The sequence below is a fragment of the Hippocampus guttulatus genome, chromosome 10 (genome assembly GCF_054856545.1).
Source record: "Hippocampus guttulatus isolate MCC_2025c chromosome 10, RoL_Hgut_1.0, whole genome shotgun sequence".
Classification (NCBI taxonomy): Eukaryota; Metazoa; Chordata; class Actinopteri; order Syngnathiformes; family Syngnathidae; genus Hippocampus; species Hippocampus guttulatus.
In genome coordinates, this window is record NC_141270.1 from 12,909,797 (window position 1) to 12,935,272 (window position 25,476).

The 25,476-nt window shown below is 41.4% G+C and overlaps 1 protein-coding gene across 3 annotated transcripts; it reads left to right on the forward strand.

Moving 5' to 3' along the window:
* Positions 1 to 1,556: 1,556 nt before the first annotated feature.
* vit (vitrin) lies at positions 1,557 to 25,421 on the forward strand. Of its 3 annotated transcripts, XM_086122551.1 has the most exons (23): positions 1,557 to 1,867; positions 5,976 to 6,057; positions 7,808 to 7,873; positions 8,448 to 8,604; positions 8,692 to 8,825; positions 8,927 to 9,004; positions 9,345 to 9,551; positions 9,990 to 10,034; positions 11,287 to 11,325; positions 11,418 to 11,468; positions 11,766 to 11,828; positions 12,322 to 12,387; positions 15,556 to 15,630; positions 15,999 to 16,064; positions 16,440 to 16,502; positions 17,853 to 17,915; positions 18,095 to 18,142; positions 19,424 to 19,489; positions 20,075 to 20,222; positions 20,330 to 20,433; positions 21,504 to 21,730; positions 22,771 to 23,284; positions 24,198 to 25,421. In XM_086122551.1, exons 2-23 carry the CDS (start codon positions 6,024 to 6,026, stop codon positions 24,374 to 24,376), a joined length of 2,493 nt encoding a protein of 830 aa, XP_085978677.1. In that variant the 5' UTR covers positions 1,557 to 1,867; positions 5,976 to 6,023; the 3' UTR covers positions 24,377 to 25,421. The 3 variants fall into 3 exon arrangements, with proteins under 3 accessions (XP_085978677.1, XP_085978678.1, XP_085978679.1); XM_086122552.1 differs by lacking the exon at positions 16,440 to 16,502 and having other exon boundaries at positions 1,559 to 1,867; XM_086122553.1 differs by lacking the exons at positions 9,990 to 10,034; positions 11,287 to 11,325; positions 11,418 to 11,468 and having other exon boundaries at positions 1,560 to 1,867.
* The last annotated feature ends 55 nt before the right edge of the window (positions 25,422 to 25,476 follow it).

Sequence of the window (25,476 nt, forward strand, 5' to 3'; positions counted from 1 at the left end):
TCTCAGAGGGATGCCAGACTGTGTGCGTATGGTGTCTGCGAATCAAAAAAGAAGCTTTCGTTAACACTATCAGCGGGTTCAGTGTTTTACAGTGGTCCGGCCTTGTGTTCACAATCTAAGACAATACTCTACTTCTTCTTTCTGTCATTATATTATGGCAGCTAATCACAACTGGATTCTCCACAAGGAACTTCACATGCGTATATAGAAAAAAATATATATATAAATATACTGTATACCAATTAGTTTTCCACATGAGCAATTAGTCTGGTAAAAGTGATGAGGAAAACCATGCCTTAACGGAACAAAGGTTCATTGTGTGGTGGCCCTCTGCCTCAATAGGCAGGATACAATGGTCAGTCACAGGGCACATATAGACAAAACTAACTGGACAATTAAGAGCCTTCCGTGACCTAACATGCATGTTTTTAGAATGTGGGAGACAGCCAGAGGAATGACAAAAACCCACGCAAGAAATGATGAGAACATGCAAACTCCAGATAGAAAGACAAGATGCAAACCCAGAAACTCCGAGCTGTGAGTCAGGTCACACTGCCTAAACCTCCTTTCCGATTTTGTGGAAAAACTATAGTGACAAAAAGGCCTTTTTCTTGCACAAACTAAGGTCCATAGGGCATGCTTGGATGAATTTGTCGTCCAACTTTGGAAGTATTTGAATTGGCATCAAACACGGATAGACCAGAAATGAAGTCATGAGTCAGGGAATCTCTTCACCTTTCAGATCAATCAAAATCAGACCTTTTACCTCATTTTAATGGTACTTCTGGATAAATTGCCCAAAATGGAAAGATTTCAACATCTTTTACAAAGTCCTAGAAAAAATGAGTGATGTTAAATCTACAGAAGGGGGAATTTATTTAATTTTATTTTTTACATTTTTTTCTCCCAGGCACCTGCAATCCATTCCTATTCATGTACTTAATGTTGCAGTGGATAGCGTGTACTGTAGTGAAGCTAGTGCTCCCACTTATACATGAAATTATAAATTACCGATGCAAATAGTTGAGACTGTGAATTTTGAAGTACTGTACAGCAAGGGGAACCCCATGCAAACATGGAAAGATCATGAAAACTCCTCACTCACAGGATGAATCAAATCATAAGCCTTCGTGCTGTATGCTCGGGTGTGCTAACCACTAATGCAACATACTGCCATTGTTATTGGTTCCTCCATCGAGCTTCTATACTTATTTTACCTACATTCTAATTATACATAAAACTGAAAGTTGGAGTTGTTGGTCACGCAACGTTACGCGTAAAATACACTAAGAGGGTTTTGCTGTTAGCACGGCATACCCCCCACTATGTGTTGATAGGCGGGGTACGTGTAATGTGACCACAGCTGCAGACTTAGTGAGAGTGGAGATGACTTGAAGTGTGTGTCTGTCAATCAAGTGTTGATTAGTGTGTGTGTGTGTGTGGGTTAGTCTGTGTGGGGGAGAGGAGGTGGAAAGACTGCGGTGAGAGTGGATCAGTAGGTCAGAACGCAGAGCGCATTCAAACATGGTCTCTTTTCTGCGCAACAGAAAAACACAAGTTTAAAAAAAAAGACTTCCGAGTTGACAAAGGGACGCTTGCAGCGCGCTGATGTGCTGCATGGATGGCTGCAGGGTCAACGCATTCTCTTTGCGCGTAAGCGAGGAACTTGGCGTGTCTCAAGTGGGACGGGCAAATGAGGAGAAACTCTGGCCCCATCCACTTCTCCACTTTTAATGAGCGGCTCCGATCATGCTCGAGTGAAAAAGTCCAGGTGGAGGTTTCACTCACTTGAATGGAGGCGTCAAAGTAGCGCGCAAACATTTACACTCACAACGCGCCTTGCTGCGGGATTACTTGAACTCATCGGGTGAGTTTATTTTGAATTAGTTGGTGGATGGGGGAAAATTTGGAGCGCAAACAGCCAGTTCGTGCTGGATCTTTGCTGCTGCGTCAATGAAGGAATCCGCTTTCTTTCTGTGCGTAATTGATTCGAGTTCATTGTGGAACGGTGATCCGGTCTGTCTTAACTTTTATCAGCATGTTTTTTTTTCTTACCTGTTTAACTTCCACAAAATTCATTTACATTTTAATATTATGATGGGTTATTCGAAGTTTGCAACATGCTATTTATGTATTGATACATTGTAAAGCTCCTCATACTTTTCTGAATTACTTTTAAATATAATTAATTAGGTTATCCAAGGCAGGCATTTAAAGAGATGAACTTCTTATAGTGGTGATTCTGTGCCCCCTGCTAAACCTTTACATTGAAGGGCTCAATTAATTTACAGAAGGATTTTATCAACTCTGTTCATGCATTGCACACATTTGTTGCACTGCACTATATTTGACATGTCTGCCAAGTTTGATCAAGGAAAAGTTGGCGTGGAAACAAAATGTCCAGGAGCAGACTGGAACAGGCTGCGGCTTGCACGGAAAGCAGTGCCGGGTATTAAAGTATTCCAAGCTGTACTTGGTCTGATCACCAAACAGGGCACTAGGAGCTTTAAAGATAACTTTCTAGATAAGGTGGCCCCATATTTTCTCATTTTTAGTTTCCAATCTTCCCACGAATAAATCATGTGTTGTCATAATCGTAAAAGTCAATGGTTACATTTACAATTACTGTATGTCAACGTGTATGATTAAGCCCTGTAAAAGTACGAAGTTTGCAAAATAGCTATAATTCCTGTTCAATTACATCTTTATGCGAAAGCTCTTAAATTAAAGCTGGAAGTTTGCCCTTCAATCACATGTTTATGTTTTGTTTTTCAAATCCATTTCGGTGCGTATAAAGAAACATAAGGAAAAAAAACATTGTGCTTCTGGAATTAGCTGTATAAGAAAAAATGTATAACGCACACACACACACACACACACACACGTATACACACACATATACACACACTATACATCAATCAAAAGCACCTTTGTGTAGATAATGTGTTTTCATGATTAGAAAGCATTTTACCCAATGTCAAACCGCTGACCCAATAAACGAATGTTTGACCAATGCTATTAGAGAGACGTGATCTCATGATGCTCTCGCTTGGCTTTGTTGATACAGCACTTGGCACATTGACCATGCTTACAATACAACTGTGCCACCAGCGAATGCTAGGATTTAGCACTGGCTGCACATCCCTGGTGCGGGTGTATCTTTGTCATCTCCAATCATAGGATGAATATGCAGTTGTGTGCAATATGAAGTGACCATGGGCAATTAAGTAGTTCCAATTAAATTGGCAACTCAAGGCAAAAAAAAAAGTAGGACAAATGGATCAGCGTGGGACAAAATGCACGTTTGTGCCCTCGCACCTTTTGACTGTGAGGTTTTAGTATTTGTTTACAGAGCGGGAATGTGTAAAAACCCTTTCAACATCTTCAGTAGAAACAGTGCAGGTGAATGCAAACTGATAACTTTTTGAATGGGTTTCCCTCTGAAAAAGGGCTCCTGCAGCTGCCCTACATCCTGTTTGCAGTGTTTTTACACCTGAGTTATCCCGCCAGGTGTCCCTTATCAAGCACAAGCCGATTCTTGCTGATAATGCATCAAATGGAAATACCCCCCCCCGGAGCACGTCTTTATTCATATGAGTCGTGCAGTGTGGAAGAAAGCTTGGCAAGAGAGCTCAATTCTGTTTTGCGCTCTTAATCCACTTTTGCGGCGAGGGGGTTACCCTGAAGTGAATTGTGCTATAATTCCTCCAACTATGTGGCCTGTCTGAGCTGACAGGTTTACTACAACATGACTGAGAACCGTTGCGCAGACCCCCCCACCCCACCCCTGCCCCCTGCCGTGAATGGGGATATTACTCATTCATTACTGTTCCGTTTCTGTTCCATCTGTGGATGGATGGATGGATCGATTGATAGCAATGGATGATGACTAGAGAAGCCTCTGAGCACAGACCTATCAAAAGTTCACCACGGATAGGACACAGCTCCACCGTGTATAAATCCTCTAGTTTGTGATTTATGGCGGCCCACGTCCGTGAATCTTCTTTGCTCGATGAATTTTGGAAGGTTTTTTTTCTTCTTGTGTGTATGTCTGTATATGTGTCACACAGATGGAGTGAGAGCATGTCTCTTTAGTATCTGTGATCTACTCTACAGGAAACTCGCTACTGTTAGTCAATGGACAGGCTAACATTTGGATAGCATTTTCTTGCTTGCAGAGAGTGGCATTTGAACTCTCATGCTGAGACAGCCTTTTTTTTTTTTTTTACATCATTGTCATATATCTCTTTTGGGTCAATGTGTACGCCATTGAGGCACGCTCCGCTATGGAAGATTGAATAAGAAAGACTTTGACAAGTGCCATACAGTGTTTGACTTTACTGAGCAAAGTGTGATGAATTATCCCCCCCCGCAACCAATGCAGACCTGCCTTTTAGTAGCAGAGGTACACTTATCTGCCCCAGCTTGCTCAACTCCCCTCATCCATGAGGGAAATCGTTATTCCTGACGAGGCAAAAGAAGTCATCGGACTTTCATGTCAAAATGCGGCGGAGTGGAAAAATGAAGTCAGGGCTCATGAATGTGAGATCAAAATGTTGGGCTGCATCGGGCATGTCTCACCGCTGTTGAATGTAAAGTATTCACCGTATACGAAGTTAAACAATAACAAAGCCCTCGGTAAAAACTATGCGGATTTAAAGGGGCTGCAAGGGAGTCACTTGATCGGGTTATTGTCAACAGCTGGAGGACTGTTCAAAAAAGTTCTGAAATAAATTGATATTAAGCTTGGAAGTTTTGAAAAACTGAAAGTCCACTGTAATTTCCCGTGAGTCATAGGCCTTCATGAAATCACCCTTACAAAGCATTTTTTTTTTCACTTTACTTGTGTATAATATGGTCCCCGATCTGCTGGTATTCTTTACTATCAGAATGAATAATATGAATGAATAAAGATTCAAACACACAGTGCACATAGGAGGCTACTCTTCATTTCTTTATTTAGTTTTTAAATGTCTTGAACATTTTTCTTTGTAACTGCTTTGAAATGGTCTGCTTTTACTTTTGTGAAGCACATTGATTTACCTTGTGTATTAAAATGCACTCTTTGAATATAGCTGCCTAGGCCTCCAGACTGATGAATATTTACTCTGCAAGTCAATTTTACAGTCTGTGCCCTTAAATCTTCTACTTGCCCTCAAATATCAAGGTAGAGGCCACTGAGCGAAAAAAAGGGTTAGTCTGGATCCCTGCACCGCCTTGCCTCCAGATATCCATCCACCCATTTTCCAAACTGCTCATCCTCATGAGGGTCGCGGGCGTGCTGGGGCCTATCTATGTTTTGATGGCCAGTGCTTATCATTGTGATTGTTGGCTGCAATTGTGTAGAGCAAGCTGCATTGCATTATATAATATTTGGCTCCTTTCACATGGTTAAATAAATCTATCAAAATGTAATAATATCAATATCGATTAATATTTTGGTCCTGTGATGGTCGCATGTGTGTCATAAGAATCCACCCTTGTGGGAGGTACCGCATTCCAGTGGTAACGGGGAACACCAATAGTGAGTTCAAAGGCCGTTTGTGGCATCAAGTGTAGTATCAATACTTCAGCTGAGGTGCCGTTTGGAACCCCAATTCTGCTCTTGTTTACACCAGACAAAAGGTGTGTCTGACTGGAATTCAGCTTCATGTGGTCATGGTTGTCCAACAGAGAGGCCATCTGATTTTAAGCGTCATCGGTGAAATTTAATTTTGTACTACTCTCTAATTGAGTCTCACGTCCTTTGTAGTGTATTGTTACACGCAATTTTGTATCAGGTGCCAGCTGCGAGGTGTGGAGCCTCTTTTTTTTTTCCCCCTCAATATATTGAGGTAGAAGTCGTCTTGTGTGGTGTAAGTCTTGCAGCTTTTAGTCCAGGTACACGTCAAGAAGGGTTTCTCGGTGGGAGATGTTTACTCAGTCGCCCGTTCATTGTCACTGCAATAAAGTTCTGTTTTTGCTCACTTTTCAAGGAGTTTATACGAGGACATCCGGCCCACGGAACCAACACGCATCCCACCATGATCAGGACATCAGTAACTGTCGTCTGCCTCGGTGAGATGCATCCATTTCCTTTTACTTCACGTCGAGGACTTATGCAGCAACATTTGTAATTGGAATACCTCTACAAAAGCAGAGTTTTTCCCCTGATTGCAAAACCTATTAACACCCCGTAACTAATGCCAAAACACGCAAAAATTCCCACCCTGGCATTTTGTTCTAATTTGAGTTCATATTACAAGATCTTGCAGGCTGCTTAATGGTTCAGCAATGCTTTCTTTTCCCTTTGAAATGAAGAAATGCTGCGTTCAGTCCGACAACACACATGTGATTGTTTTTACATTCAATGACCCTTTGGTATTTGTCTTTCTGTTTGTTTGATTGTTTTTTTTTGAGTGGTCTGCATCATTTCAAGTTCATCTGGCTGAAGGTTTATATAAATGTGACAAAATGAACCTTGAGGAAAAACAAACAAATTACATATAGAAGGAAAGGAAGCAGTTGACTATGCGTTCTACCTGCTATCATTGACCTTAGTGACTCATTATTGCATGCCTTTGTAAATGGTTTTATTACAAAATGAGTTACTCATTTGAAAGCACTGACCCTGCCGCAGCATTAACCGCACTAAGATGATCATGCCCAGTTTTGACCAAACTATAGGAGGTCAGTCAATTAACATTTCCTCTTGTCTTAGTTTGAAGTTGTGTGCAACTACACCACGGTACACTGAAAGATATTTCCAATATAGTGGTTACCTTGTTCAGCCACAAAAGTTAAATATTAGGAACAGCTCTCATGGTGCAGAACATTTCTACGCCACAGCAAACATCACTAATAGTAATATAAACGTAGCTAATGAGTGTAAGTAGTACAGAAAATAAATAGATGGATGATAAACATTAAAAAAAAAAAGAAAAACAAATCGGGTAGTTGTGTGGCATGGGCCAAAGTAAACTTTACCCTATGGTACAGATCTCTAGAGAGGATGAATGATTTTGTTGTCTATTTATGTCTTTCTTTGCAAAGACTCCGATAAATAGAAAACTGTGACAACTGCTGACGCTCAGCCTCGGCAAGGCACTCAGCGAAGAATGGGGTTGAACGACCTGACTATACATTTGTAGTCAAATGTGAGGAGTCAAAGTTGTAGAATCACTGTCAAGGATATTTTTTCAACACATTACAGCGGTCCACACAACCATCTTTGCACCACTGATTGGTTTCGGAGGACAGGCATAGAAACACATTAAGATAAATAAATAAATAAATAGACCGAAGCTGAACCTTGTTGTAAATACCAGAAGCCTGTATATTTGTGTTCAACAAGCTACCCGATCTTAACAGGCACAGCTCCAGGATTTTTTTTTTCTCTCCTGGTGCTAAAAGAGGGCTGAAAAAAATCATTCAGAAATATATTTTTCAAAATCAAATAAAAAGCTGGCGTGGCTAAATGAGGCTGCACAGATTTCCGATACTGTAGCATGCCCTCGCCCCAAGCTCAGCTTATTATTATTATTCTTCTTTTTTTAATCGTGTTTTGCTATTTTACTGTTCTGATGACATTTATGCTTTTATTGTATTTGAGCATAGACATTTTTAGTCAATTATTTCCACAGACTTGTAGCATGTTTGAGACAGCTCTTGCGTTAGTCTTTGTTGCCTCCACTCAGCTAAAATGCTCGCTTGCTGCCAAAATACGAATGACTGCTGCCACTAGACTGTTGCCATCTCCACTATGTAGAGACAACAAAAAGTCATTGTGTCAAATTGTCATGAGAATTTTCCTTTATTTCACACGCAGCACTGCTTCTGTCCTGCACTTGCCGGGCCAAGCCCAACGGGTCAAGGGGCAAGAAACCAAAGCAAGGTAGCTATCATTGACTCTCACTAAGTGTAATTTCTGTGTCAGTTACCATGCGGTTGTCTCCGCCTTATTCCTCCTCTGCTGTCGATTCTGTCATCCCCACCTCAGTGACAAATTGCTTCTGTATTAATCATTCCATAATGTATATGCTGACACTAGATTTATCGGCAGGGAAATTGTGCAAAAGGATTGTTGCCAGGAAAGTAATGCATTGATTTGTTCTAGGAAGTCAACTGTAAATGGAATGTCGGAATACAGTATGACTTGGTAATGCATTTTGCTAACGATAGCACAAATCTGAACTAGCCATCGTATGTACAGTATTTCTAAACAAAAGTCATGTCGCCCAGTCGAGTAAATTATACGACAGGCTAAACCTCAAGCAACAAATCCTCAGTGACATTGTTTTGAGTCCTGCTGTTACAATGAAATGATTGTAAGAATTGTTGCTTACAATCCCGTTAATCAGCGTATCTGCTTAACGGGTAATCGGATCAATCGTTTGTGTGATTGCAATGTTGTCAAAACAACAGGTTAATCTGACAGACAATACCGCGCACGTCTCCTCTGTTCATAGTTGTTCCGGCCATCGAGTGCGATGTCAGAGCCGGAAAGATTAGTCTCCCGGAATTCATCGTCAAATGCCCCTCGCACTGTCGGGAGACCAAGCAGCAGGTGTATGGCACGAGTGTGTTCGCCTCCATCTCCAGCATCTGCAACGCCGCCATCCACAGGTAGAACTTGCACTGATGAAGGTTATTAAGATGATGAAGGCTTATGGAGGAAGCTAAAAAAAAAAAGAGATGCATATCCACCAACAGTGGCATCATCACCAATTATGGAGGAAAAGTGATTGTGAAGAAAATGGCAGGCCAGAACAGCTATAAAGGCAGCAACTCCAACGGCGTGCGCTCTCTGTCACTTCCTAAATGGAGAGAATCCTTCGTTGTCATGGGTATTCACTTCATGTTTTTTTTAGCACATCATAAGAGGCAATGCTCAACTGATTTGATTTGACTTGCTGTTGTTGTTGTTTATTTTTTATTTTTTTTGAAGAGGGGAAGCCCAAGAAGGGTGTGATCTACCCATCTACCCTTGACTTTGTTCCTTCAAGACCAACATATGTGAAGACAGGTAAGTGGAAAGATACTTTACACACATGCATGCATGCAGAATTTATACAGAGCTTCGCCCGCTTGAAGTTATTATTTATTATGACTAATACATAAATAAATCATTCAGTCACGTCACTTAAAGCTGCCGAATGAGAGTTTAGTGCAACTTTTTTTACAAACACTTCAACCCATGATTTCATTCCAAATAACATTCAGGTTAGATGGTGTTTTCAGGTTGAGTTGGTAGTCATAATAACGTCATCATTCTTTCGAAAAATGTCAAGAATGAATCATAGACAGTTGACGCTCTTCCCCTGTGCTTATCCATCTTCTATATGACGGCTTTCATCTCCTCTCAGGTCAAAAGGACAAAGCTCCCGCGGCTACCACTGCGCTTCCGACAACAGCGGCACCTGAACCCACCACCACCACCACCACCACGACACCTGAACCTACCACCGTCCTCCCCACCACCCAGGCTCCCACTACCACCACTACGCCTCCTCCTCCACCGCCCCCTACCACTCTCAAAACCCGCGCTGCCGTGCACAAAGTCAGAGATGCAGGTGAGCCTAAATGAACCATCGCCTGCGTTATGTGTGTTCTGATGGATCGGTGCATATTGTGTTGACATTCCAAATGATCCATACTGCCGCCTAACTAACATCTGAACAGCAGTGTGTCAAACAAAACAGGCCTTCATTTTAAGTGATGACAGCAGCTCGTTACAAGTGTTGCCATGACAGATGGCTGCTGCACTGCCATGCACTTGTGCTGCTCATTTGAAACTAACTGACTTAAGTGCTCATTCGAACGCACCTCTCACCACTTCTAATATATGTAAACATGATGAAACACTTGGGAAACAAAAGCAGCCACAGTGAGTCCACAAAGGTGCCGTGTGCTGAACTAATGTGTGGCTCACATGCCGGAAATCTCCCTAAACGATTCTCTTTTTCAGTTCATCATGTTTTCTCTTCTTGCTCCATTTGTGTTTCCTGTAGGCAGCGGTCACCCTTACCTTGCCTCTGTAGCAGCTTCTAGTTCAAGTGAGTGAAGCAAAGTAATGCTACATAATGGTGGCATGAGGGGACGTCGAGCTCATTTCCGCATTCTAAAATAATCTGCGGCAAGCACTGAGTGTTTGCTTCTTAGCGGCGCCCTTCAGCGAAAGCCCTTTTCACGATGTTGTTGGACAACCGACTCAAGCTAATACAATTCGTTCTCTTTTAACTGGAAGAGTCGAAGTCATTATGACAGAGCACCTTAGGAAAATTATGCTTTATTATTTGTGGATAGTTGACACTGATATGATATCAGCATGGTGGAGTAGGCAAGGCGAGGCAGCTTTATTTACACAGCACATTTCATACACAAGGCAACTTGTTCACACAAGCAAAGAAACCTAAAAGCATTTACAAATAGAATAGTTCACGACATTCAGAGACCAAGCAGAGAAAACGAGTAGCTTACCAAAATTAATAAAAGAACATAAATGACGTTGAAACACATTAACAGAAAACTTTAAAAACATTTTAGAAGTAAAGTAAATAAAAAAAAGGTTTCTAAAATGAGAAAAAAAAAGATTTAAAAAATGATTAGAAGACCTTAATGAATTTAATTTTAAAGAATTTCTACGAAGGGACATTTACATGCACCATAACAACTAAATGCTGCTTCACCATGTTTATTTTGAACTCCAGTTTTAGATGTTAGCTGGGATAGGCGCCAGATCAACTATAACCCTAATGAGGACACACTATAGAAAACTGATAGATGGATGCATGACATCTTAACCATAAAAAAATAAAATAAAAATGGATGACACCATTTGTCACACACTCGATTCAGGGAAGGTTAACCTTCAGAATTTTAAGGTGCTCTTTCCATCAGGATTAAATGCATGTTTAAGACAGTAATACATTAATAAAATCAAAATATGAATATATGAACATAAATGAACACTATATGAAATTCATATTTCAAAATAATATGAAACTGTTTGCTCACATGCGTTTGTAAGTTGGGAGCAAAAGAAAACATTTCGCATCTTCAGGAACTATTTGTGAAAAATCGACAAGTAACATCACCAGGCACAAGACAAGATAAAAAGCTTGGAGTCAGTTGTTTTACGTCAAGTGAAAAAGGCTTTCTTTTTTTAGTCTAATAGAGAACTCAAATGCAATGCAGTATGGCATACTTTGTGGATTTGAGACGATGTAACCTGGTTGGTGGTGCATGCTGACGCCGTGACGTTGATCGTTGCCTAAATGTGTTCATATTATTGCACCGCTGATGTAGGGCAATCACAGAGTGCTCAAGGCAAGAGCCCCACCCAAGGTAGACGACTGACTCTGCAGCTCTTGGAAAATCCTTGAATGCCACATGCGGCAAATCTTTGACCATATCATGATGTTTTTTTTATTTTTAAGTATTCCGTGGAAGCGCCTATCCAAATAGATACCCACAGCGTGCCAACGCAGGTACCGTAAAGACAACCTTTCAACAACCCTGATGATGCTTTTGCTCCATTTCTCCTTCATATTAACAATACAGAAACCGTGCATGAACGTCTGCTGCTGCTTTCAACACATTTGCTGAGCCTCAGTTTGGCCACAATTGTGTTTTTTTGTGTTATCTTCACTACCACTCATTGACTGTTTTGCTTCATGCCTAACTAGTTAGTATCATGCATTACAAACCAATACAAAAATATTCTGTTCAAAAAAGCTTTTGATGAGCCCCAAAGAATTTCATATGCTGTTTGTGTCTGCTATCAGGTCTGCGCAGACCAGAGGTCGGTCCACCTATGAGGAGACAGTCATCCTCTCCAGTTGGGCCAGGTCAGCCTCACAGGAAAGACACCCACACACACACGCACGCACACACACACATACATATTGCACATTGGCGTCATGCACAGATAGACTTGGTGGGACCAACGTGGAATGTAGCTGAATGGCATTGGTGCTGGACCAAGAATGTTGGACATGCTATAAGAGTGACCCTGATATCCACACCCAAAATGCTTTGCTATCCTCACCCACATGCTGTCACTAATCCGGACGTCGAGCTGACATTCCTTTCCCAGTAGCCACTCTTCTGACATTGATCACATCCTCAAATTCAGCTTTTCACTTCCCAAGATTTGAGCAGTGTATTCTAATTATTTGCTTTACTAGATTCTCATATCAAGGACAACAGGAAAACAGATATGCTGAAATGATTGACGTAGCCTTCATCCTATGCGTCCTCTTCCCCATGTCTTTGTCTTCTCTCTGCTCTCCATGTCTTCTCCTTTACTTTCTTTTTCTATGTTTTCATTATTGCCTCAAGGAGCTTTTAACAGAGGTCAGCTGCCCCCAAAGGAACGGACACCAATCATGAGCCAATCCAATCCTGGTAAGTGACTCAAGAGTACCAGCAGGTACACTAATAGGTGGCCAGGGGCTGTGTTTTTAAAAGTGTGTATATGTTCCTTTATTTGTTTTGGGCAACTTCTTGTCTGCACTTACAGATTAACAGTAACAGTTAAAGTGATATAATCATTGTTTGGGCAATATTATCTTAAAACGACGACAGAATTGTATGGGCGGTCCCATTATGGACGGCTCCTTTTATGACATAGACAGCAAAATTGGGTGGAGATAGATTTCTTTATATGCTCATATAGACATAAACAATAAAGCATACATGATGTTAAATGTCATGTCCAATTACAATTTGCTGACCCTACTGTCTGTCGGATGTTTTTGTACTTTTGATGTAGAAGAATTTGAATCTCGATAAATGTTAACTCCGTTTAGCTGTATGGCATGCAGTGCAAGGGGGAGACATGAAAAGTGAGCTTTAAGTAGCGTACCTCTGCGATGAGTGACATGGAGATAAAAGGCATTCATCTCGTGCCATAACTGCGCTGAAGATAAGACTGTGATGAGAAAGGCCCTCTCTCAGTACAGAAATCGTACCTGCCAAAAGAGTCCATCTGGCCTGGCCTCTTCCTGTTGCTTATAAATGCTTGCAGAGGGAGATCCGGTTTTGCATACAATGTGTTTTTACTCCCCCGCTGTATTCAAACCAGAAGGCTTTTTGTCTTTAAATGGAAGTGCCTCTGTTCTGTGTGGAATGTAACACCATTGATCCCTGCAATTAGATCCATCTCCATGACGATCAAAAGTAACATAACTCCGTTTATCTGCTTGTGACGTTTATTCGGAGCAGCAATGACAGTTAAAGCTTAGCAAGAGCTCAAAGAGGCAAGTCGTGGTTAAGGCCCGTGAGGGACATTCTTTAAGGCTGAGTTCAAAGGTCAAAGGTGGAGATCAGCAAGTCGCAAGAGGGATCATTTCTCAGGAGAGGATGAAGCACTCAGATAGTGATGATTTATGACTTTTTTTTGTGGTTTCACCCATGAATTTGCTTATGAACTCCCGCAAACATGGATAAGGCTATTGCGCCTTTGAAAATGTTACAGTTCGATTTACAGCATATATTCTATGTTGACCTAACGATCTTCATCGGTACATAAAATAAAGTACATCAAGTAAAATAATTCCATCCATCCATCCATTTTCCGAACCGCTTGATCCTCACTAGGGTCGCGGGGGGTGCTGGAGCCTATCCCAGCCGTCTTCGGGCAGTAGGCGGGGGACACCCTGAATCAGTTGCCAGCCAATCGCAGGGCACACAGAGACGAACAAGCATCCACGCCCACACTCACACCTAGGGACAATTTAGAGCGTCCAATCAACCTGCCATGCATGTTTTTGGAATGTGGGAGGAAACCGGAGCACCCGGAGAAAACCCACGCAGGCCCGGGGAGAACATGCAAACTCCACACAGGGAGGCCGGAGCTGGAATCGAACTCGGTACCTCTGCACTGTGAAGCCGACGTGCTAACCACTGGACTACCGGGCCGCCCTAGTAAAATAATTGATTCTTGATATTAGATGACAGCAGCAAAATGAAGTTGTGCTGCCATAAAATATAAGGCTAGCTTGGTAAAAAACACATTCATACACACTCCCCAAAAATGTGGCACTCTGTGACCTTGTGACCGCTGGCATGGTTATGATGAGGCCTACTCATCTCGATCCTTTGACCGCATCACTTTCACGGCAAAACAATAACATTGCTGTCTGCTGTACACCACTGGGCCTTTTGACCAGATTAAGTTGAGCTTTGCTTTTTTTTTTTTGTCTACACTGTCCCAACTTTACAATAATACTCCCACGCTCCAGTGAGCGGGTGGCGGGGCGCCTCCCCGCCGTCCTAGTCAACACAGATTCTGCCTGCTCGCTGCCTCAGGATGGGAACCCTGAGCTCAGGCTGTGTGCTTGTGTAAGCTGGCCATCCGTTGCTTGAATCAGTTAAAACTCAAGTGCTGTTCTGCTCTTCGTGTGCTTAAACTGTTACTGTAGCCATCCAAGAGTTATCACACTTTTTGTTATTGAATGTTTCCAATGACTTGATATTGCACACGGCCACGTTACGGTCGCCTGTCGGCATGGTTGGCACCATGGTTATAATAGTTTAGCATTTTGCCTTATATTAGGGTTTATTTAGTTTTAACTTTTGATTTTTAAATTCAGTCAGTTTTAATTACCGGTGCTTTTTAGAGCAGGTTTGTCACGTTGCGGGGGTGGTGAAGGACCCCAAAAGCAGGCAAGAGGGAGGAACAGGGTGAACTTGACAAAATGTATTCCTCAAACACTGAGAAAACCAAATCCAAAACAAGCAAAGTCCTACAAACAACAAGAATTCAAAGTAACAACAAAAACCATGGCATAAGCAAAAATAAATATGACATGATAAAGACAAACCAACAGAAGCAATGACAGCAACAGCAACAATGACCTGACACTGAGGGGTCGGGCCGAGAGTCCTTTTAACAGAAAACCTACTAATGACATGAGGACCAGCAGGTGTGCCGCTGTAGGAGGAGCCCTACAGCGGCACACCTGTTGGTCCCAAACAAATCAACTGTTACAGTTAATTGTTTATTGATTTTTATTGGTGATGGGAGGGGCTTAGTTTTATTTGAGCTTTTATTCGTGTTAGTATTCATAGTTGTTTTTAATTAATTTAAAATAATTTAAAAGGGGTACTCTGTATTTTTACTTTATTTCATGAACAAAAGTGTTTTTTGAAATGTATTCATTAATCTTCATTAACTGTAATAATTTTGGTTGACACGTGAAGGAAACAAAGCTCGCTATTATAGCAGATTAACTAAAAACAACCAGAAATAGGGAAGTAAGTACATACAAATTACACACACACACACACACACACAATGTGGAATTGAGGGCAGGATGGGACTGATTGGCGGCGACACAGCTTGGTAAGTATAACTAATGAATGCATGCTTGTTGTGTGTATTCTCCATCCCTTCCTCCATCTAGTGTAATGCAAACAACCTTAGTGGCTCAGCTGTCTGAGTGACTATGGTATGTTTCGTGTCTTGACTCAAGGCTGAACATCTAGTGTACACCCCACTAATGACGCGGCGGCTTTAGTGAAGGTCACAAGTATGCCTTCCCTCACGCTTTCTTGTCTTCCATTGCACAGTTTTTCCAAGGAGGGACTGGGCCCCTCCGTCCTTCCCTCGTCCTGAGTGGTTCCCTGGAGCCCGACGAACATCAGGTACCACAACAGAGGGCCAGAACATGAGTGTACTAATGCTAAGAAGGCACATGTTAAGGAGACCTATGATTTTGAAACAGTCCCCGGGTGGTTGGATAATGATAGAGCCAAGGATTATGGAAATTAGATGCACTGTCGTGACAATGGGGTGAAAGTGCACGCTCACGGACACATTTTCAGAAATAGATAAGAAATTATTCCGTGGTTGTTTAATTTGGCACTTGATGAGCTGGCAGGCACTAGTCCAATTATTTATCGGGCCTTAATCTTCTGTGTCACAGTTTGAGAGAGAGAGAGCGAGAGAGAGAGAGATTTTTTCCCACAAATGGGACAAGCCCCTGAACTGCAACCCTCTGCTGTACATGTAGATGTTATTTATGCAGCACCAGACTCAGGATACACATGGAGTGAGACGGACACACCTGAAATGACAGGTAAGTCTGGCACATAATTGCGTGTGGGACGGCGAGCCGCTTGTATCATCGCATGCTGCATGCGCGGATAGCATCGTGCATGATCATGTGACTGATACAGTTAGACATATGCAGGGCATGAATGTGTTGAGTGGGTGAGTGCATGCCATTGTTGCGCTGTAAGTACGGAACCGTAATATGCCACGTGGAAGAGAGAGGTGTTGAGCAGGTTGCCCTTCGAGCATGTAAGGTATAATTCTGCACAACGCCGCCATTTTTATTGGTCTGGGATTGGTTGTGAAGCATGACATGACCAATCGCAGCCATGGAAATGAGTGATTTCCCTCCGAAGTTCATTGTGGGAATACTAACAGGTTTCAAACCATCCTCCTCTAGCTCAGGATCACAGACCCGATATCTCAGACTTTGAGCGCTGGTATTATAACTTGGGATCATACCGTAAGTGTTTTTCTCTTCTACTTACAGGGAACTAACAAGTGTTGGGGATTGGTTTTGTATGGCCATTCGAGCAGATTAGGCTCCTGTAATTGTCCAAATAATACATCAACTTTCTAAGTGCTCACATTGAAGGGATGTTGAAAGCGTAAATGACCAACATCAACCATTAGGTCGAGTAACAACAAAAGTTATGCATTCATGAGAAATGTTCACCGTTAGATTGATAGTTTGCAGAATGTAAATGAAAATGAATTACCCTGAGAAGCGTTTTTCATATTTTACTTACCTTTTTTAATTACTGTTAAACACAAAATGAGCCACAGCTTGACACATTTTTAGTGGTTTGTTTTCTTTTGTAGTACGTAGTAGAATGGGTACCTTCCATTGAAAATGACACAAGAAATTACCAAAAGACATTAAGAAGTTGTGTTATAGACATAATATTAAAAAATGTTTGGTCCATTCAATGTTTTTTTACATTCTGACAATTTTATGGAAACGTTTGTATCGCACTCAAGGATGATGGTAATTTGGGCAAGGATTTGGATAAACGGTTCCTAAATATTGAAACAACAGCCCTTCCACAACTACAAAAATAATGTGAATACCTCTGTGATCGTGTTAATCAAAACTGAACATTATCTTTGTGAAGGCATTTGGATTGGGACATATTTAAATGTTTGAAAGAGGTGCACTCCATTTAAGTTGGCTAATACAGAGCTACCAAATCAAACATAATTTTTGAGGTCTAATAGACTGTTTACGAGACTATTATTTTTTTACAGTTAATTCACACGTTAGTTCACATAACACGTGTTGTCACGTCAGTATGATGTCATACACAATTATTGTCATCAGTTGGCAATACAACCGTTTTTTATTTTGAAAGGATAAAAGTGATATTGTTCTTTGAAGTCTTCATTAGACTGTGGCATCCTGTGTTGAGTACAGAAGTCCCTCAGACTTGTTTTGAATGCATCCGCTTATTTCGGTCCTTCCCTGTGAAAGGGCAAATAATTCCATTTTCCAACAAGTCAAACTGCTCCCTCTAAGTACGTTTGAGGGCAAACTCATTTAATTTGTTTATAGGCGCAGTTATGGCTCATTGGCAAGACGCAAACGGCGCTCACTTCCCCGATTACAGGTTGTAGCTCCATCTGTTTGAAGACGCCTGGAAAACAAATCTTAAGAGAAAGGAAATTCCTTCCCGGCATGCAGCACTAAAATTCCGCCACACAACTTACCAGATGAGAGCCGAAGCCAATGGGAGTGGGCCGACTTGCCGCAGCGTTTGTTTGGCATGAGATGCACGTCACGGGTGTGCGATGACTGAACATGTGTTCCTTTTAGTGTCCCGATCCGGTGACTTGGACGGCAACCGCCAAGCGCCGCTGGATACAACCCATACGAGAGGTGAGCTGCGGTCAACATGGCCGCAAAACACCTGCTTGTATCCAATCAGGCATCAGTTTGGACAAAGCACATGACAACCTTAGAGATCATCTCAATTGACATGTGACTTACGTATTCATGCCAAGCCTGTCGTGAGTATTGCTGGGTGTGACCTGACTTGTGTGGTATCATCTGTGCAGTGGAGACAGTGGATGAATGGAGGCCCGATGCAAACCTTCATCAGTCAGGTGAGATCTTTAGCAATACTTGTTTTTCTTTCTGCCTCTCAGTGGCGTTGTCTTGGCACCAAGTAAGTACCCTGGGTAGACCCTAAGGATAGAAACCAAGCTGAGGTTATCTAAGGCAAAAGCATCTGGTTTTGCGGCCGGCCTCTAATTGAAGGGATGTTGAGATAATGTCAAACAGCACGATGGCTTGTGGATCAAAGCGGGCCCTGATTGGCTTCATGTTTACCCTACACACACACACACACACACACACACACACACAAACACGCACACTGGAAAGAAGACAGCTGTTGTTTTTGGGGAAAATTCCATGACAAAATTTCCTTTTTGCTCCTTATATACAGTATATGACTTGTTATTTCTCTTTGATGAACATGTTTTCATGCTTCAGGAAGGAAGGGCCAGGGCATTTGGAAATCATCCTTATTCCAAAATCGGAAATCAGTTATCTGAGGCTTTTTTTAAAAATAAGTTTGCAAAAGATTTTAAAAATGAATATTTCTTTATGATTTTATTAATGGAGTATTATGAAGTTATTATGGTTGACTGGTTAGCGCGTCAACCCCACAGTGCAGAGGTCATGGGTTCAATCCCGGCTCCGGCCTTCCTGTGTGGAGTTTGCATCTTCTCCCTGTGCCTGCGTGGGTTTTCTCCAGGTACTCCGGTTTCCCCCCCACATTCCAAAAACATGCATAGCAGGCTGATTGAACACTCAAAAAGTGTCCCTAGTTGTAAGTGTGAGTGCGAATGGTTTTTCGCCTGTGTGCTCTATGATTGGCTGGCAACCACTTCAGGTGGTCCCCCGCCTACTTCCCAAAGACACGCCCTGCAACCCATGTGAGATTACAAAATGGATGGGTGTTGTGTAGAATTGGAAGAATGTCAAATGTTTCATGTTAGAGCAAGAATGTTTTCTCATTAGGATGAGAATGATCAGCAATTTAACAAGGTAGGACACAGATCGATTCCAACAACCAACAACCTTGTCAGTATTTACATTTTCAAATGATCAGTTTTACGACATTCCAAGGAAACTGGTAACCTAGTTTTTGAACATGCTTGTGAGCTACTCAAATGGTGCTTGGGGGCTACTTAGTGAGCACGGGCACGTTATTGGTGATCATTGCATTATAATAATTACACTGTATGTAAGGTATGTATATTGAAAAATATTTAATATTACCAAATACGATTCTAATATGATTGTAAGAGCATGGACAAAAAAAAGCCCTCCATGCGATAAGTGTTCGAGATTTTCTCAAGTGTCACTTTTAATTGCAGGCTTCAGCATGAGAGAGCAGGCACCTGCACCCAGAGCACCTGAACCTGTGTCACAGGGAGACCCAGGTATGAGGGTTGGGAACAATTAAACAACACATATCAATTCACCAAGCAGGTTTTAAATGTAATAACATGGTGATAAAATAAAATCACTTTGTAACCAAAGTCCCCAAACCGTGTGGCACGAGGCGTAAAGATACCATGCTGTATATTAAAGCATGTTTAGCTGAACAGATGGGGTATTGGACTCATACCTAAATATAAAACCTGCATTTTCAACAGCATTTCAATCAGTGTTAAAACTAATCATGCACTTAAAGGCATTGAACGGAGTCACTTGGATTGGCCATTATTCATGTCAGCAGGAACCACTCCCACAGCGGTGCAGCTATCCCTCTCACGGATCCGCCAGCCTGTGGTCATCTGTTATCATTGGTTCTAATTTACCACTGTGCAGAGATGTGCCATGTCCTGCGGTCATGAAAATAGCATCCTTTGTGCATATAATGTAACATGTTTACCATTTTGGATTGGGCTTTTGTTTTTGAACATGGATGTGGAGCCCCAAAAGGCCTAATTAAATGTTTTTTTTTTGTATATTTCCATGAGGTTATGTTGATTGGAATTGTGACTGTTATGGTGTGTCCTTAGCCTGTAAGGTTGACTTGGTCTTCTTGATGGACGGGAGCTGGAGCATCGGGAAGCGGCGTTTTAAGATCCAGAAGGACTTCCTGGCTGAGGTGGCTCAGGTCATCAACATCGGCGTGGCTGGACCCATGATGGGCGTCATTCAATACGGGTTAGTTCTTTCCTCTCCTGTCATAGAAATCGAAACATTTTTAGCGGGGTGGTGGGGATTAAGAGGGATGGACTCCCGCGTCTATTGCATTGTTGCTTGCTGCACAGGGACGACGCTGTCACAGAGATCAGCCTGAAGAGTTACTCCAACTCCAGAGACGTGAAGACGAGCATCACCAAGATTGCGCAAAAGGGAGGCGTCTCCAATGTGGGTGAGTGCCGTGCCTGCGCTACACAAAAGTGCGAAAGGAAAGCAAATTTCTTATTGTTTGGTTTATGAGCCAGGCTCATTTTCACATGCAAGGATAGAATTAGATCTAAATTTGCTGCCATAGACTGCTAGTCAAATTACAGTCCTGCATCTGTAAACAGTGTTTTTCTTTGGCTCGGACCAGACAGAATGGGAGTGAGGGTTAGGGGAATGGTGGACTTGTGGGGGGCTTTCACTGAGAACGAGTTGGATTCAAATTACATTGTTTGTTTGTTCACCCTCAGATCATGTAAAATTATGAGAACTTATAATAGTCGCTAACAAAACATCTCCTGTTTCGCCATTTTTAGATTGGTATGTGGCCTATTCCATGCTTAATGACAGGATCACATTATACAAAGCTGCTGTTGTAGTTTACAGACGTGCTTGTGTGGACTTGTATAAGAAATAGGCTACACATGCTGTTTATAGTTTCATTGTGTCAAATACAGCGGGTGCATGCATGGTTAGGAAACACAGGCAAGTCTCCAAAACCTCAAGTATTTGATGAAGTGAGAATTTGTCCTCGCTGTAAATTTAGAAATCGCTGTTTCTCAAAGCACAATTCTTTGTAAAATTGTTATTTTTATTCTTAACCATAATACTTGCTTGAGGAACAGCACTTGTATATGCCTGGCGTATCCACATGCTCATATCTATCGGGTGCAGCGTTTTGGATAGTGGCACATCTGTTTCACAGTTGAGAAAAATCCAATATGTTATAATTAGTATGAAACCAGAATATATATACTTAGACCTGAAAAAGCTTATAGATAAATACTTGGGTTACAATATGACAGGCAACACAGTGCTTAGTGTGTCTGCCTCACAGTTCTGACGTCCTGGGTTTAAATCTACCATATTCCCAAAACACCCAGTTAGGTTGACTGAAGACGCCATCCGAGTGAATGTGAATGAAAGGTTGTCTGTATGTATCCTACGATTGTCTGACCCGCAAAAGGACAAGGCCGATTCAAAATGCAAGCATGGTTGTACTGTTCTTCACGTTGCTGCCCCCTGGTGTCTAAACAGGGAAGGCCCTGGCCTACATTAACACGCACTACTTCAGCGATGCCAACGGGAACAGAGGAGGCGCTCCAAATGTCGCCGTGGTGCTGGTGGACGGGTGGCCCACGGACAAGGTGGCGGAGGCGTCTAGGCTGGCGAGGGAATCCGGCATCAACATATTTTTCGTCACCATCGAGGGTGCCGACGACAACGAGAAACAAAACCTAGTGGAGGCTAATTTTGTGGACAAGGTAAGACCCACAGAGCAGTGATTCCGAACCACACACACGTCACATTCGCGATTCCTAAAATCTTTGTTTGGCTATCTATGCCAGTGACATGTAGTGTCAGGTAGATCTATTTCATGCTGTTCTTTTAGATGGCAGAGGGTACACTTGATGTGTATCCAGCTGTTGCAATGCATTTTAGGTGGCTCTTTTAAAATCACCAAAACATTAGCACTTTACAATATAAGACAACGATAAAGACGTTCAAACGCTTTTTTTTCTGTTATAAAGTTACACACATACTTAATAATAAAGAAAGAAAAAACATTGTAAAATAGTCAAATGCTCTGCCTGTAATTCATATCTTAATTGTTGCAAGTGTAAAAAAAAGTAGTTATTTAATTCATTATTTTTTAAATAATTAATCGGATGATTAATCATTAATCACAATTTTATGCCAACTATTGCAATTGGCATCGGCAACAAAAAAAATATAGCTGCAACTAGCAACTATTGTAACAATCAAATAGTTTGTTGATTATTTTGTTGATGAAACGATGACTTGGATGACAAAAATATGTTTTACATTTTATCCCTTTATTAGAAAACAGAACATTATTTCAAACATTCAGTATGAACCAGCTTTGGGTTCGGTCCGTGAATTTCAGAAAATGGGCAAAACTGTGATCAGTGTTTTCCAAATTAAAAGGAGCTGTTTGATGTATTATTTTGATTCAACAATCTGTCTGCTTTCATGGAGGAGCACACAAATCTGAGAATATTTACTGGTGAGAGGCTGAAATTCCAAGATTTGGACAATTTTTAATCAAACGGGGCCTCTAAACAAGTCATCAATTATAAAAATACGTGTTGATTAATTTTAGAACAGTTGTTGATTAATCTCTATTTATAGTCTATTTGCTTTGTGTTCAACTAAACCTGCTGATATTTTGGCTTTAGTAAATTTTTCAATAAAAAGACTGCGAAATACTGATAGTCAAAAAGTTGTGTCCAAACTTCCTAAGGACCATTTGGTGAAACCGTGTTGTCTTGCGATCCCGCAGGCCGTGTGTCGCACAAACGGCTTCTTCTCCTTGCCAGTGTCGAGCTGGTTCGCTCTGAGGAAAACTGTGCAGCCTCTGGTGAAGCGAGTGTGCGACACAGACCGACTGGTTTGCAGCAAAACTTGCCTCAACGCCAATGACATCGCCTTTGTCATCGACGGCTCCAGCAGCGTGGGCACTGGCAACTTCCGCACGGTGCTCCAGTTTGTGGCCAACATCACGCGAGAGTTCGAGATCTCCGACACAGACACGCGAGTGGGCGCCGTGCAATACACCTACGAGCAGCGGCTGGAGTTCGCCTTCGGGCAACACAACTCCAAGGCCGAGCTGCTCAACGCCATCAAACGCATCAACTACTGGAGCGGCGGCACCAGCACGGGAGCTGCCATCACTTTCGCCGCCGAGCAACTCTTCACCAAGTCCAAGCCCAACAAACGCAAAATTATGATCGTTATCACAGATGGACGCTCCTATGATGATGTCAGAGCACCTGCACTGGCTGTGCATAGCCAAGGTGAGACCTGTTGAAGTTTGTAAAGGAGACAAAGTGTTCTCCTGGAGTTGGTGCTAAAATCAGATTACAATCACACTGCTAAACAAATCTTTACTTACTGTTTTCGATCAGAGATGCAAGTACATTTTTCGACTTTTTTTTTTTTTTTTTTGCATTGATTCTGAATCTGCCCACGTCATTTTTATGGTACATTTCATACACAAGATAACTCAATGTGCTTCCCACAACCAAAAGACAACAAAAGCTTATGAAGAATTATTAAAAGATCATTCATGGACAGCAAACATTTATAAGCAAAGTAAAGAAATAAAAGTAGCTTTCTATAATTAATGAGAGTGAAATAGATTTTTAATGCTTAAAAGACCTTGATCAAAGTAAAGAAGGGGAAAAAAAACTATTCTTAAATTAAATTTAAAAGAATTTACCAAGGAGCTGGCCTCACCTCTGTTGGCAGCATATATCACTTTCGTGCAGCAGAACAGCTAAATGCTGCTTCACCATGTTTGCTTTTAAAACTGGGCTCCACTAAACTGGTTTCCTATAATAATTCTAATAACAATAATAATATGAAAACAATAATATATTGCATAATATATTTCATTCCATTTATGAATTAAGGTTTACTTTCAGTAACTGGTGGACTATTTTTCAGAAACATCATAGCTAAGTATTGCAAAGCATGATAAAGTCTGTATTGCGCAAGCTTTTATTGGTCAAACTTAAAAAGAAAAAAAATGCAAATATGTCAAAAACCGGATGTGCCTGGAAAAAAAGTAAAACATAAATTTCGGGACACAAAGTAATCTCTGATTAAATTTAGTTGTTCTCCAGTGTTATGCGCTGATCTCATTATTATTGTGTCTTTGCAGTGTGTGATGCTTGTGTATAACTCTTCCTCCTACCTGTGTTCCAGGTGTGATCGCCTACTCCATCGGAATCGCCTGGGCTGCCCAGGACGAGCTGGAATACATCGCCACTGACCCCGACAAGGAGCATTCCTTCTTTGTGGATGAGTTTGACAACCTGTACAAATTTGTGTCCAAGATCGTCCAAAATATCTGCCACGAGTTCAACTCCCAGCCCAGAAACTGAGGGCAAAACGTGGTGGGCTGCCCTAACAGAACACTGACTATAAAATTTACTCTTTCTGTTGGCCACATGTGGCGTATTGGCGTATCTGAGCAGTGGGGAGTGTTCATTTTACCACGGGACAAATCTTTGAGAATAGGTACAGTACATGTTCCCGAATTCTGCCAGTGGTGCTAGTAACGCTTCCGTGCTTTTATTAGCTTTCAGCCACCGCCGTTATTTACGAGCTAACAGTCACTTCTATACTCTAAAGTGCAGGTTGAATGAAATCCATACAAGTGCATTTTGATGAATTTATTTCAGCAGTTGAATTTAAACAGTGAAACTCGTATGTAGATTCATTAAACAGGAAGATGAAAGGAATACAAAAATCAGAAGGCTGGTTCCGATATAACTTTTAACATTTTAAACAGATTTTCATTCGTAATGTAATTTCTTCATTATGGTTAATTTGGGGTTTCGGTTAGGTGTGAAAAAAAATTATAATGAAATATAAATTCTGTGTAGTGGATCCAAAAAAATGAGTTTTTTTTTTTTTTAACTACTGAAATTAACTTTGCACGATATTTTAATGTATTGAGATGCATCTGTAAATGATGTGTAGCATTTTTATGGCAACTGTTCATAATTGGAATATTATTTGAAGGTGGAAACAAAATGTAAAGCTAAAATATCTTATTGGGATGTGGTTCTTGCAGAAAGATAAGTAGACTTTTGGCATACGTGGCTCTTCCTCTTGTGGCTTCTTTGCGCTCTCTCTGAAGAGGTGCATTTTCTTCCTAACAGGAGAGATTCGTTTTTCGGGACATTGTGTCGGTTCCTCTAGCAGACTATCGTTCGTGCTTTGGTCGTTGGAATGTGGCTTATGTGCACTGCATGATTTTATTTCCTTAACGGTGCGGTCGCTTTTAAACATCTTTTGATTAAAGTGTATTTATGATTGTTCCCCTATTTGTACATATTCATATAGAAGCATTTGCTCACAATGATTTCTTTTTTTGTGTGCAAGTTTTGATAAAATAAAGAAGATGAAGACAACTTTAAATAACTATTTTGGGAATGTGTTTGACAAGCGTGTATGAAAATGACTGACATCAGAGCCA

Excerpts from the sequence above, each read along its gene's own strand:
- vit (XM_086122551.1), top strand. The coding sequence starts at position 6,024 with ATGATCAGGACATCAGTAACTGTCGTCTGCCTCG. Across the intron at positions 11,326-11,417 it reads AGGCAAGAGCCCCACCCAAG|TATTCCGTGGAAGCGCCTAT; the intron begins GTAGACGACTGA and ends TTTATTTTTAAG. Across the intron at positions 21,731-22,770 it reads AGGCTAATTTTGTGGACAAG|GCCGTGTGTCGCACAAACGG; the intron begins GTAAGACCCACA and ends GCGATCCCGCAG.